Raw genomic sequence first — 14198 nt, 5'->3', positions numbered from 1 at the left:
TGTAAAACTACAAGCTCGTGTTATTAACGCCGGCCCGGGGGGGTCTGCAGGTCTGGTGGTGGTTGTTGTTGTTTGTTTTGTTTTGTTTTGTTTGTTTGTTTGTTTGTTTTTTTTGCGCCACGGTTGTTCTGTCACGCCGGGATTTGGTCACCAAACGACCGCCAGGTAGAAACCGAGCAGGTTCATGTCATGTAGCACAAGTTCGTCTTGTTGAGGGGGAAAAGAAACTGGCTGCTTCTGCTACCTGGCTTCACGAGCCAGTGCAAAGCAAAGTTATAGAGCACCCCCTCCTCCTCCTCCTCATCCCCCCCCCCCCACCACCACCTCCTCCTCCCACCTCCTCCTCCTCCTCTCTGGAGTGATCACTTACAGATGTGTAGCTTCGACCAGCTATAGCTAACGCGAAGCTAACTCAGCTAGCCACGCTACTCAAATGTGGATAGCTCCGTTAGCTGATAGCTGATTTTTTTTTTTTTTTTAAATCTTCCCGTTACATTCAGGCGTGACAATACGCACTTTTAAAGTTCACTCATCACAGCATTTATGAGGCAAAAAAAAAAAAAAAAAACCAAACAGTTTTCGAAAAGCTGCTGTTTTTTTTTTTGTTTTTTTTTTTTTTACTATGCTAACATTAGCCGGTTAGCTAACGTTAGCATGCCACTGAAGGTAGCTAGCCATCTTTGCAGACTTGTCTTGGAAGCAAACTGTACCCTTTTCTCCGTCGCTCGCTCTGCTGTCCTTTAAATTGAAACTCTCTGGTGCGTCATTTGCCCAGCAAACCAGTCCTCACACGGCGTGTGCTTGTTGATCCCACCACTCAACTATAATTCATTCAAAAACGCAAATTTCGCCATAATTATCACGGCCTTCTGTCGCCAGCCGGACAAAGAGGGATAAGCAGGAGCATCGCGCACCATGGAAGGTTACATCTCGTCGCCAAAACGGGGGGGTGTCGTTAAGTATACGGGTGCGTTATTTTTTAAAAACCCACTTTAAGATCCGGTGTTAAAATACTATATGTATTGAATAACGTGTCGAGTTGTCGTGCTGTATTTTTTAAATCTGTCGTCATCGCGATCGGTCTGCTGTATTTCTTTAACCTACATAATTAGGACCCCGCCTACACTGGCGGATATGGAACAGCTCAGAACGGACCATTTCCCAATGAGGCCATGTACAATTAAACCCGCGGTGGGCATCAATTAGACAGCCAATTAAGTACATTATCAAGTGAAATTATGATTAATAGTGAATCAATATGCAACTTTAAAATTATAATATATGTCAGCTTTAATTTAAGTCGTCATCTGAAAAAAAAACTTTTATATGAATGGAAATGCATGCTACCTTTTACAAATGCCTGTGGTGCCAACTATTGAAGCACAAGCGAATTTTATTGACATACCAGCAGTTTAGGTGGCCTACATACACATTTTTGTTCTAAAAATAAAAATCCTACTTGACTTAGTCTCTATAAATATACACTACAAAATAAAATAGAGACTTCATTGATCATGCCTATTAAGACATAAGCTAAAAGTATTGTTCCTGGTAGGTTATTTGAGGACAGATCAATCTCAACTTGAATTCTGAAATCTCAATTTGATTATTTCACCACGGCGTCTCTATTAAAGGCTTAAACACCGCCCACCAGGTCCTACCTCCCCCTTCTAAATTTCAGATACCCCCTCCCCTCTTCACTCCAGGCGCAGTCAGGAGCCTCACTGCGACAGTGGCCGGTTGTAAAAGACAGATAAGCCACTCTGGGAATGGGACCTCAAATCAGAAGCAAGAAAAACTTTGCCTTCTTTCGGATCATCCCACTCCGAAGGCATCTCTTCATCCAAAGGGAATAAACTTTTCCTCATCTGAAAAAAGAACAGGTGGAAGAAAACACAAATGGGATAAAATAGAAGCTCTTTTTTTTTAAATATTTTTTTTTTTTTTTTTTAAATTATTATTTTTTGCCCTTGTCAAATGTACTCTGTTATTTTTTTATAGCCTACAACGATTTTTTTTTTTTTTTTTTTTTTTTTTTTTTTTTAAAGTTGAGGTTTAAGGATAGAGCCATTAACTTTATGACATGCTTTATACTGATGTGCAGGGATCCTGTCTACACACAGGCTCTCTCCTAGAATAAAGCAACGGAAGTCTTTTGTTAGAAAGGCTGTGATTTCTAAAGGTGCGTCTCTGGGGGCCTCGTGTATGGCGCTAAAAGGTGTCGGAGCAGGCACAGAGGTTTATTGGTCTCCATCTGAGTTAAAATGGCAAAGTGGTTCAAGGAGTTCCCCATGAATCTGAAGAATGGTACCGATAGGATCCGCTCAGCCTCTGAATCAGGCTCACAACCGAAAGCCAGTAAAGCGGGGCTGGTGGCCAGCATTGGTACCAAAACAACCGCCTCCAAAACGGGCCACCGCAAAAACTCCTCTAGTGACAGCACAGGTGGAGGAGGAGGAGGAGGAGGAGGTGGAGGAGTTGGATCTCTCCTGTCCGGAAGAAACCGAAAGAACTCGGCCGTAGAGCTGAGTAGAAACGGCGTAAGCTCGCCGAAAGATGGGAAAGTTTGGGACACCCTCCTGTCTGGGAAAAGTCGCAAGAACTCCAAAGCGGAGCCGGTGTTTGAGGAGCAGCACAGACCACTGAAGAGCTCCCCGTCTGCCAACGCCTACATCAGCCGCCTGATCCGAGTGGACAAACAGGACAAGGGCCCCAACTTCAACAGCGGTACCATCACCAGTCCAGTGGTACCTGAAGCTGAGAAACCGGCCCAGTGCAAAGCAGAAACAGTGAGTCACAACCTCAGCCTTTAAAGATCAGTTTAATTCAGGCCCCACCAGCAATATCCCGATGTTGTAGTTAGAGCTTTTAGAGAGAAGCTTCTTGTAAGTTCTTTCCCAATAAAATTTAATTTCATAAACAGATATTGCTTCTGATATCTGAGGCATGAAAATTAGCCTACTTCATTTGCCCATTTTATAATTATTTCTCTCAGATTTAAAATCAACTTAGTTTGCTGTCTTCACATTTGAGTATTGACATTAATTTTCAAATCAGAAGGTTTTTGTATTGATGTTGTAAAAAGCATTTACAATTACAAGAGACTTTTATTGTGTTAGGTGAAAAATAGGGATATTTTTGTTAGAAGGGCCATTAGATATAACTAGCTGTTGGCTAATTTAGATGGAGTAGTTTATTTCCTTGTGGAGACTGGTGGAAAGTAACTAAATATATTTACTCTTTAAGTATAGTTTTTAGGCCTAATTTAGTTAAATAATTAGCAAAATTATAGAATTTCATCAACAATATATTATATTGTTGCTCTTACTAGTCACTTTTCAGGTTAATATTTAATTAAATCCTCTGGTGGGTCTAAAAAATAATACTTACGATAAAACAACATAAAAAAGTTACAATTAGCTCCAATGTGGCTAACTACTATGTTCACTTACTACTAATGTGTTAATACATCAATGATCAACAGTAATCTGAAATATCTAATAGGTGATTTTACTTTTGATTCTTAAAGTAACTACATTTTGTTTGCTAATACTTTACTTATTTTTGTTGCAGTGAAACCACTAATATATTATTTCTACACTCTATTATTGCAGTCATTACTTAAGTAAAAGCTGCTGATACTTATTCCACCATGCACTACTGAATGATTTCTGAATATCTAACTGTTGATCAGAAATCATGTCAAACAAATCAAATGTAGTCAGGCATCTTTCTCTCTAATTCTCACAGCAGTGAAACAAACTCTTATCCAACAAAAATAACATGAAGAGTCATCAGGTTTGTTGACAGTGAAGTAGCCAGGATCTAATCCAAGCTCTGAAAAATGATATTATTGTTTCGTTTTCTCCTTCCCCTTTGTCTCTGCTGCCCATTGTGTCCACTCCTCCCAGTTTGTCTTTTCTATCCGTCTTTCTGTTCCTCTTCACCCCTCGCCTTTACGCCCATCGTCCCTGCCCTGAATACAAAGCTGTGGTCAGACATGAGGCCTTCACCTTCCTCTCGCCCTGCATGTAATCTGGCTCAGTGTTCTCCCTCTCTCAGCCCCTCCCTCTGGCTCATCCCTCTCTTTCACTACATTCAGCCCCCCTGGTGATGGCTATCATGTTATAAAAAGCAACGTGTTATCTGACACTCAGGCGCTAACCCAAGTCCCCTCCAGGTCGGCTTTGAAAAAAAAAGAAAGTAGAAATTAGAAGAGAAGTGAGGGAGGCGATAGTGGAGAGATGGTGAGAAAAAAAGACAGATAAAAGAGAGGAAGAATAAAATGGAAGTTTTATATTTCAGAGAGGGAGTAATTCCCCTGTCCAGTCTCAGATTCAAGTTTGCAGCAGCAACCAGGTTGGAACGCTTTTGTCTCCCAGTTAATGAATAATGTGTTGTCCTTTCCGTGCACGATTTTAACAAGGCAAAATTTGTCTTAAGCCTGTGTTTCAGTCTAGAATTTAAGCCTAAACTCTAAACTAAATATCCCAACAACATCTATTGTGCTCAGTTATGATTTACAGGCTGAGTTATAGACTTTAGACAAACACCAACTACCAACGCTGCATTTATTTGGCATAGCAACCCAACTGGAAATGATTAAAGGGAGACAACCTTTACGACCTAGTATTGTCTCTTGTTGAGTGGCTTGTAAAGTAAACAAGAAATGATACGTCACTGAAAACATGACGGGATAGTCGGGCATGACTGAGTTGTAGAATAGAGGTTAAATGAATGTGAGACATTACAATGAAGTGTAATGTAAGATGAGAGGTCAAGTAGGTGAAGCCTTCCTGTTGTTTACTGCAGTTAATTTATACTTTGTTTGCCTGATGTACTACAGCCTCATTTGAAACCAAACAATTCATCAAAAAGGAAGAAAGGCTAAACTTTTGTTGTTTTCAGCTTCAAATGTGAAGATCTGCTGCCCTTTGTTCACATGTTATAGTAACCTGAATATGTTTGGGTTTGGTTGTTCCAACAAACAAGATGCCACTTTGGGCTTTGGCAAAATATAATGGGTATTTCTCAATTATTTTGACATTTTGTAGACGGAATGAATAAAGAAATTTGCAGATTTATGAATCATTAAATTCATTCTTAGTTGAAGCCCTATTTGGATGATATTTAGCACTATAAACGACGTTTAATGTTTGAGCATGTTGTTTTCTTCATTTTTCTTTTTCTTTTTTAGTAGGTTTGGTCATTACTACTTGCAATGGCGGAAGCTGCACAGTTCAACCATTTATACTTTTAGCCATTTATTCCAACCTATCCACTAACTAGATTCCACGCAGTCTCATTGCAGCAAGTGTACTGATGTTGCAGCTGAGTCAGATGTGTCCTGTGAAGTCAGCTTGTTGTAGTTTACTGGTTATTATTGGTTAGAAATATATTGAAGACCGACTTCACATAAACGTTCCTATATTTGGGGAATAAATATTGATTTCTCTGTATTTGCGGATCCAGGTGATCATTCTTGAGGATTACGCAGATCCTTTTGATGCTCAGAAGACCAGAGAGCAAAGGGAGGCAGAGAGGGTCGGGGAGAACGATGGTTACATGGAGCCTTATGACGCACAGCAGATGATTACAGGTAAGACCTTCACCTGAATACTTCCTCAATCGTGGCTGACAATCTGCATGAGTGAACACCTGTGACATTTGACGTAATATATACAACAGCGTTTGACCTCACAGCCCTCGTGTGAATGAATTCCCACTTTCAGTCCCTCCAGGTAGAGCGGTGAGAATATGAACTCACTCCCGTAGTGCTCTCTGTACCCCATGGGGTTGCTACGGCAACTGTGTTGCATTTGGACAATGGGTGCAGTTTCCTGTCCATGCTTCCTCTTTCCTGTCTCTGTTTCCTGGTACTATTCTCTAAAAAGGAAGTTCTGTGCCCCCCCCCCCCCCCACCACCACCACCACCACCACCACCACCACACACATCTCGGACGCAGCTCTATGTAAACCCCTATATGGACCTGTCCGACCATTAATCAAACGTCCCAGCCTCGAGGAAGACTGGTGGCCAGTCGTCCAATCACATGCTGTCCTGACCTTTCATTCCATCAGTCCATTGTTTCAACTGAAAGGGTTACACAATAGCCTGCTGTGAATGTGAACATGTTTTATTGCAGTGCTGTTCAGTGAGTGCCTATGCTACTTCCAGGCCTCCTCGGAAAAGTCTACAGAGGATGTGATGATGTGGCTGAGTCAATTTATGAGGCTTAAATCACACTGAGGAAGTAAGCAGGGGTCTGATGTCACTGTGAGTCAGTAAGCAAAGCCATGAGAGCAGGTCAGAATCATTATTAACACCCTGTGTAACAGCTGACATCACTTACCAGACTCAAACTCTGTTTCAGAGGCATAATATGTCCATTAATACCATAGTTTTTTTTTAATGATTTCATGTTTAATAATGATTTTTAGTTTAAACTGATTGTATTCATAGTTTGACCATAATTCATTAAAATAGTCCGGTCGTCACGCTTCTCTGTTAATTCCTGCTCTTTGTGGACAGTTTAGTTAGTAGATGATGCCCTAAACAACAGCCACAGTCATAAAATACATGGCACTTGTTGTGTGAAATGGCACCTCTGCTATTTCTCCTTGAAAGTTTCTGTTTTATTTGACAAAAGTGTATTGACTTTTCATGGTGTGAGCAGAAGTCCACTTCGGGCGTAAAATAGTGCAGAAAATCCCGAAATGATGTAATTAATTCAGACTTTCAGCCATACACTGTAGTAAAATAGAATATTAGAGGCTAAGAAACTATTAAAGATTAATGACTGAAGCTCATGCAAACCAATAACGAGTTGCATTGTGTAATGATGTTCTTCCTGTTCTGTCCTCTGATCACCATTCAAACAAAAGTAAATACTAAAAAGCACATTAGAACTGTAGATATCAGCAAATAAAAGGACAAAGCTGTATGTTTGCAGGGATAGTACACATTTTAAAAGCCTGATGTGCTAAAATCTGTACCATAACCATGTACGATTTACATTTTTCTTGCACTGCAGGCAGATTTCTTTTACACCTTTAGCCCTCATTTAATCAGTAAAGACATGGCGAGAGGTACCAGCAGCATCAGAGGTGGCAGCAGGGAGTTGTGTCACTGGAAATAGACTAGTGAGTGTAAATCAAATAGCCGGTGAAATGACTCATTCAGTGCTTCACTCTCAGACTGCAGGCTTACTTGTGGCTCCTACAGTTTCCAAAAGTACAATGGGAGGCAGAGCCTTCAGCTTTCAGGCCAGTCTCCCGTGAAACTATCTCCCAGTTTGGATTTTGGAGGCAAAGGCACGCCCTGAACTTCTAAGATTAGGCAAACAACTTTCCTTTTTGATAGGAATTACAGTAAGGGCTGGCTCGGATAACCCTGAACCATCCACTAGGTATGCTCTCTTTCTGCAACGCATGTTGTTTTAACATTTCCTTAACACTGGTATTTTAGTGTGGTGGTCTAATATTTCCATTTACTGTAGCTGTAAGGTTGAGTGGGACGATCTTCCATGGGTATTTTGCACTGTAAATAAAAATGGATTAATTGATTGATAAGTTCATCATCACAGACCATTAGTTCTGGTCTCTTTCACATAAGGCACCTTGAATAGAGGGTTAGAAGTTGTCATTAACAGCTTTCTAAATCATTTCGCTTGTGTCCACACACCAGGTGATACATCGCTCCAGTCTTCCTCCCCAGGTGGAGCTTCTTATTCCTCAGCAGAGATTTTAATCTTTTCTCCCTCATTTTCTTCCCACCAGAGATCAGACGTCGGGGATCTAAGGACCTGCTGAAGGTGTGTGTGGTGATGGAGGGGAGCGAGGTGACCGTAGGTGAAGGTCAGCCTGCTTCCTTACAGATCTATGATGTACCGTATGATGGTAGTGGCGACAGCGACAAGACGGCAGTCGCGCGGCCTGAGCTGGACCCTCGTCCCTCTGCAGAGTACGAGCTGCCCTGGGAGTGGAAGAAGGAGCATATTGTCAAAACTCTGTCAGGTACAGTTGAGATTAAAACACTAAATGATGTCAGAGAACAAGGTGAAAACTAACCCTGGGAAACCTTAAAAATGAAAGTCAGGAAATTTCTGCTTCTCTGCACACTTTAGCTGAATTCTTCCTCTATTTATTCTTTATCATTTATCCTTATTATTTCTTTATTTACTGGTTAAAGTTGCTGGACTAGTAACCAGCGTTTATGTAATACAGTAGCAACCTTGCCTCTACTGTGCCTTGGATCAATATGAAATATATTTGTTAAAAAAACAACAACAATCGGGCCGACCATCACATTTATATTTTATAAGATGCACAGACCAACAGCATACTGAATAACATCGTGCATGAAACATCAAAGTGCTGTGTTCTTATTCTATATTTACCATCCAGTTCAAACTCATGCAGAGAGTCACTTGTATATTTACATAAATCCTTATCTTCTGTTGCTGCTCGTCTTCCTGCAGCACAGTTTGACAGCCCTGACCGCCCTGCCAAAGATGAGACGCCTCACCCTACGCTCACCAGACAGCCCCAACATCCAGCTGCCCAGCAGCAGCAGCAGCAGCAGCAGCAGCAGCAGCAACAGCAGCAACAGCAGCAGCAACAACAACAACAACAACAACAACAACAACAACACCAACAACAACAACAACAACAGCAGCATCTGAGGCAGAAAAGCTGGACCCAGAAGATCCTGAGATCCTCTCCTCCCACCAGCAGCAGCCCTGAAACCGAGGCCTGCTGCGTGGACCCCTCCCTGCCCCTAGAAAAACAGAGGTGAGGTGGTTCTGGTGTTCTTGATGTACCAGAATAGTGACTATAGACCTCTGTTAATCCAAATCATCGACTAAATTTCTGACAAATATAGAATGAGAAAGAAGACAAATATCGTGATTTTACCTCAAAGTGGGAATTTTCCTGTAGACCCATAAAACTCAGGCATTTGATGCTGTAATGCTCAAAGTATTTCTAAAGGAATTCAAATGTCAGAATCTGTGTGCATCTGTTTCTTATTCCAGCAATAAATCTCACTCCAGAAGTTTATTAAATCTCAGTGTTACGTAAGAGTAATGCTCATTTCCAGGTGTGGGGGGGAGGGGGGGGGGGTGCACAAAATGAGCTTCTACACTAACTTGATCAATCGCAGATGAAATGTAATCCCCCCTCCTTCCCACCCTCTCCTCTCAGCTGGTACCACGGCTGCGTGACTCGCCAGGGGGCGGAGTTTCAGCTGCAGTCCTGCAGAGAGGCCAGCTTCCTGGTCAGGAACATCGAGTCGGACAACAGCAAGTACTCCATCGCCCTCAAGTGAGTGAAATCTGAAACTGCACACGCAGTCTCAAGGGCTGTGGTGTTGGATAATTAGGGCGAGCTGGGATGTAACGTTGGACCATGTCCTGGATGTAGACTGGACCCGATCTGTTCGTAGCGTGTTTGCGTTACTTTTCGTTACTTTTCGTTTCTTTGCGTTCCTCGTACCAATGTTTTGTTACTTTGTTCCTACGTTACTTTAAGTAAGTACTTTAAGTAGTAATAGATGTTTTCTCAGCAAACAGATCAAATCAGATAGAAAACAGCTTGTCCTCCATTTTACAAGGGATTAGTGTGTCACAGAAATATATTTACCCAACTGCAACATTAATGAAACAATAAAGGGGGCAAATCAGGTACAAACGTTGTTTTTTCAAATTAAGAGCACAGGATGTAAAGGAACACAGGAAGTCAGTTAAAATCCTTCCTGTAATGCTGCAGGTAGATTTTCAGGTGGATTATGGGTCATCGACGAGTCAGCACCAGAAGTCACAGTTCAAAAATTAAGGTGTATAAAACCAGGAGTGTGATGAGCTCTCAGTGTATAAATGTAAAATGTGATATTTAGCTTTAAAATACACCTGCACAGGTAACACAAGGAAACGTCGGAGCTTCATTTTTAATTTTTTTAAACGCAGAAACTTCTGAGCGCGATCGTCACGGCACTTTTTGTTACTTGTTACTTTTTGTTACTTTTTATTTTTGCGTTACTCGTTACTTTTCGTTACTAGTTACTTTTCGTTACTTTATAAGAGCCCCCGCCCTGAAGACCCCTGTGTGGTAATATTCGCTCATAGTCATAGCGCCCCCTGTTGGCCACCGGAAATGACACTTTTCATACTTTCACGTTCTACGTCGAGCTGGTTGATCCCATGAACGTAAAGTCGGCTCACAATAACCTAAACATGTAGTTGATGATACATTGAGACATTCGTTCGACTTTGTCAATGTGTGTCGCCGTGACGATGCGGCAAAGTTGGATGTTACTTTACTTTAAAGGCTAAAGATGTTAATACTTCATATATTTTTCCTATCATCATGAAATATTTTTAGAAGACCAAAACCAATAATAAATGTATACTAATAACAACCCGTGTATCCAGAGCCTTAGAAAAGCTTATTCCTCTGTAACACAGCTCTGTTGTTCAAGACAATTCAAAACACACCACTACCCACACTGTTTCACAAAACTAACATGTTCTTTCAATATGATAAATATAGTGGTTATTTTTAGTTAATCCCACCCTTCTGTCCTGTTTCTGAAAAAACTGACAAGTACCCAGCTGCTTTGGGAAATTACTTAGATTTTTATCAAATTGAAACTATATTTGTGAGTATATAAATATAAACATATTATCTCATTTTAATGATAATTTTTGGTTGCCATTTTAAACTGTAATATTGTTTATATATTTAAACTGTATATATGATGCTACAGGACTGCTGCTATACACTATTTCATTGCAGTTTGTTTACTATGAAAACAAAGAATCTTATGACTAATTTGAAAGATGTAGGTCTTTATTGCTATTTAATGGGCTCGGGGCTCACGGTTAAGTTAAGTTTGGGAAGTCAAATAATATTGAACGTCAAATTTACTCATTGATGGTCTTTTTGTGTCATTTGTAAAGACCAAAATAATAATTTATGTCACTCAGTTTTGTTTAGTGAGAAAACTTGGTTAATTCTTCTCTCCTTTTTTCTTTTCTGTGTTACTCAGGACGAGTCAGGGATGCGTTCATATCATTGTTGCCCAGACAAAAGAAAATGGCTACACCCTGGACCAGAGCAGCTGCGTGTTCCCCAGCATCCCAGAGGTGGTGCACCACTACTGCACCCAGCGTCTGCCTTTCAACGGTGCAGAGCACATGACCCTGCTGCACCCGGTGCCTCGCATCCACTGACTACACCATAACTCAGCTTAAATATACAAAACAAACACACCTTTGGGCATGCATGAAAAAAAAAAAAAAAAAAAAAAAAATCAGTAACACCATCACCTCCGATCAGTGAAATGTTCAATCAGTGTGTACTTCTCCTGCTATTCTATTTACAGCGACACTTTATTATTTATCTGTGTTGTTTTTTATCATTTTTTTATTAGGTCATCAACATGTTTTCTGACTCACTCTGGGTGCCTTCTGCTTTTTCTTTATTTGACTTTGATGTGCAGCTGATGCAAAACATCCAGGCTGCAGTTTTGCATGTGAACAAGCACCTCAGATGACGGGGCACTTTTACTGATTAAATGTGACATGGAGTTGGATTGGAACAGGACTCACACACAGATGTGATATTTTAATTATCTACTGTGCCTTTATTAAAACCTATACATTATATTTTTGTGACTGAGTGAAGCAGAAAATCCTTTCCATATGGAGACGACACTTTAGTTTGTGCCTCTCTTTCTCCCTCTGGTGGACGTGCTGGTACACTGCACCTACTTACCAACAGACTTTTTTTTAACTTAAATTAATAATTGATAAAAAACCATGCACATAATCATATCATTCTGCTTATAAAGATAAGAACAAAGACCAGCTATTTCATCTATAATTTATGCTCTTATTCATGTTAGTTTTCTGTGACAGCTGTCCCTTGAGGATTTCCTCACTTTTACTGTGAATGAGGGATTTGTTTCCACCGTGTTATCTGCACTGTGAAGCGCGAATGATTCACCCTGATGCAATGTGCTCGGAGGAGCGATGGCATTACAATAGTAAGAGCTTTTATTGACAAGAACTGAGACTATCTTGTTATCTCTAGTTTCCAGCTGAATGAGGCTGTTTATTCTTGGGAGCATCTGCAAAACAACCTGAAAATCCTTGTGATTTGTGGTAAGAAAATATGATAAGATGTATGTCTTGTGTCAACACTCTTTAGGACTTTAAGTGGAATAATTTTCAGGAATATAAAGTAATGACATAAAACACTGTGTAGATATTTCAATAAAATTGCCGTCATAGTAATGCTGTTTTCCCTCAGGCTGTAATGCCCCCCCGGTGCTAAGAGGCAGAAGACTTATTTGAGAAGTGGTGACTACATTATATTCACTGAAGTCTTATGTTTCTTTATGTATTCTAAATGTAACTAATCAAACTTTAGCTTGGTGTGTTTACTCAAAATTTAGCGATATGCTGGAAATCATTTTGGCAAACTTTGATCAGCAGCTGATGTTAACCTTTAGACTCACAGTCGAGTATAGTCTTATGAAGGTTAAATCTTGTTTTATGTTATACATTTTGAGTGTCTGCCATTTTCATATCTCTTCAAAGAGATTTAAGGGAAGCCACTTTCTGTCCGAGCATTCAAGCAGAGGTAATCTGAGGAGACACACCTGCTATGAACATTTTTTTATCGGTGTCTTTTGAAATGCGGAGACCTATTGTTCAAACATTGTAAAACAGATCACAATAAAAGGTCCTGAATCTCAATGCTGGAGATCCCCTGTGAGCCTCTCTCTGATCCCAATAAATCAGCAACATAAACGACAAAATATGAGAGTAATTTGTGCTCTGAGAATGATCAAAGCATCAAAGTGTCTCCTCATCCCTGAGGAAGCAGCCTCTTCACAGAGGCTGGAATGACTGAATGAGGGCATTTTTGAGCTTAATGAATCTTTAACTGAAAGAGATTGATTGTGGTTTCAGCAGTTTGGTAATTTGTCTGAAAGTTTAGCGCTCTGTTTTGCTTAAAAAGGGATAGAATATTATTCCAGGTTTGAGTGAACAGGTGAGGGGGAAAGGTCTGGTGGGGAGATTAGGTTTAGTCGAGGATCATGTTGAGGACAAACTGCTTGCGTAGCTGCAATGAGCACCCCAGCTTCTGCTGTGTGTAGATCTGAGGTAAATGCAGCACTAAAACCCGACAAAGAGTAAGAGTAGTATCATTACACCCATGTCAAGGACGTTTAATGTGAAGGGAAAAAAAGAAGAAGCAATTGACACCATCCCTCTCTCCTTCCCTCCTTTTCTTACGTATCGTTCATCCCTCTCCTTTACCTTCCTCACCCTGTTAGTGTTATCTGAGGCTGATATCTGTCTATCATCCGTTTCTCCTTGACTCTCGGGGAGGACACCAACCCTGTTTGCTTCTATTCGATGCCAAGAGTTTGGGCATTAATTTATGAAGGCTCGGGACCCGCAGGTTAGATTTCCTTACTCTAAAACTATAGATAACTTTCAGTCTTCAATATGAGCAAAATATACTGAAAGTACCAAAAGTAAAAGTAATCTGCAGAAAAATGATCCCTTCAAGTGCTCTTATCCCTGTGAGTAACATTTCACTGCTGCAGCAGGTTGAGGTAGAACTAGTTTTAACTTCTTCACTGTTCAATAATTTAGCCCACGCAATGATTGAAACCTATTGGTGGTTTACCTCCAGTTGGAAGATAAATATGGGGAGTTGTGAGATAATTAATGGGGTGAAAAGAATGAAAAAAAGGAAAAATACACTACACTTCTTTTTTTTTTTAACTTTTTTTTTTTTTTTACTTTTGTCTTCTCTAGCATTAACTGTTTTATTTTGAAGAGTTATTTCGATTAACCCATCAAAGAAGCTTAGTGGGGAAATGTCTCCTTGGTGGACATGCTGCCAGTTCATAGACATCTGAAAGTGGCCCCAACTACACGCTGGGAACTTAATCAGTGTGTTATATTTGTAAAGATTATCCAATGTTTTTTAAATATTAAATCTTAATCTTAAAGGTAGGGATTTAAAAACATAAAATTGCATAAAAAGTTGAGTAAAAGTACTCCAAAACTTCAAAGCCTGTTCTGTGTGAATGTGGAGTGCCAGGGTTTTGTACTTCACATGTCTCCTGACTGCTTTCTGGCAGTGTGCTGCACCCATAAGGTCTCCCTGCGGTCTTC

The 14198-nt window shown here is 40.4% G+C and overlaps 2 protein-coding genes across 4 annotated transcripts in view; one reads left to right on the top strand and one right to left on the bottom strand.

Annotated features, from left to right (window-relative positions):
- Positions 1-909, bottom strand: part of pygo2 (pygopus homolog 2 (Drosophila)) — a 5647-nt gene extending 4738 nt beyond the window's left edge. For 2 of the 3 annotated variants that reach the window (XM_069176516.1, XM_069176518.1), the window contains exon 1: positions 711-909. The gene's annotated coding sequence lies outside the window, so the exon portion shown is untranslated. Of the gene's footprint in view, positions 295-710 lie in introns of those variants that run through there. The other variant, XM_069176515.1, reaches the window with a different exon arrangement.
- A 1193-nt stretch (positions 910-2102) lies between these two features.
- LOC138214924 (SH2 domain-containing adapter protein E-like) lies at positions 2103-12770 on the top strand. The gene is made up of 6 exons (XM_069176783.1): positions 2103-2789; positions 5473-5599; positions 7780-8016; positions 8481-8793; positions 9205-9324; positions 11048-12770. The coding sequence occupies exons 1-6, from the start codon at positions 2265-2267 to the stop codon at positions 11229-11231; spliced, it is 1506 nt and encodes a 501-aa protein (XP_069032884.1). The 5' UTR covers positions 2103-2264; the 3' UTR covers positions 11232-12770.
- Positions 12771-14198: the final 1428 nt, after the last annotated feature.

Source organism: Embiotoca jacksoni, unplaced genomic scaffold (genome assembly GCF_022577435.1).
Source record: "Embiotoca jacksoni isolate LCO1_2020_lvr unplaced genomic scaffold, fEmbJac1.0.p SCAF_7, whole genome shotgun sequence".
Lineage (NCBI taxonomy): Eukaryota > Metazoa > Chordata > Actinopteri > Embiotocidae > Embiotoca > Embiotoca jacksoni.
This window is presented reverse-complemented; position numbering and strand designations above follow the sequence as displayed.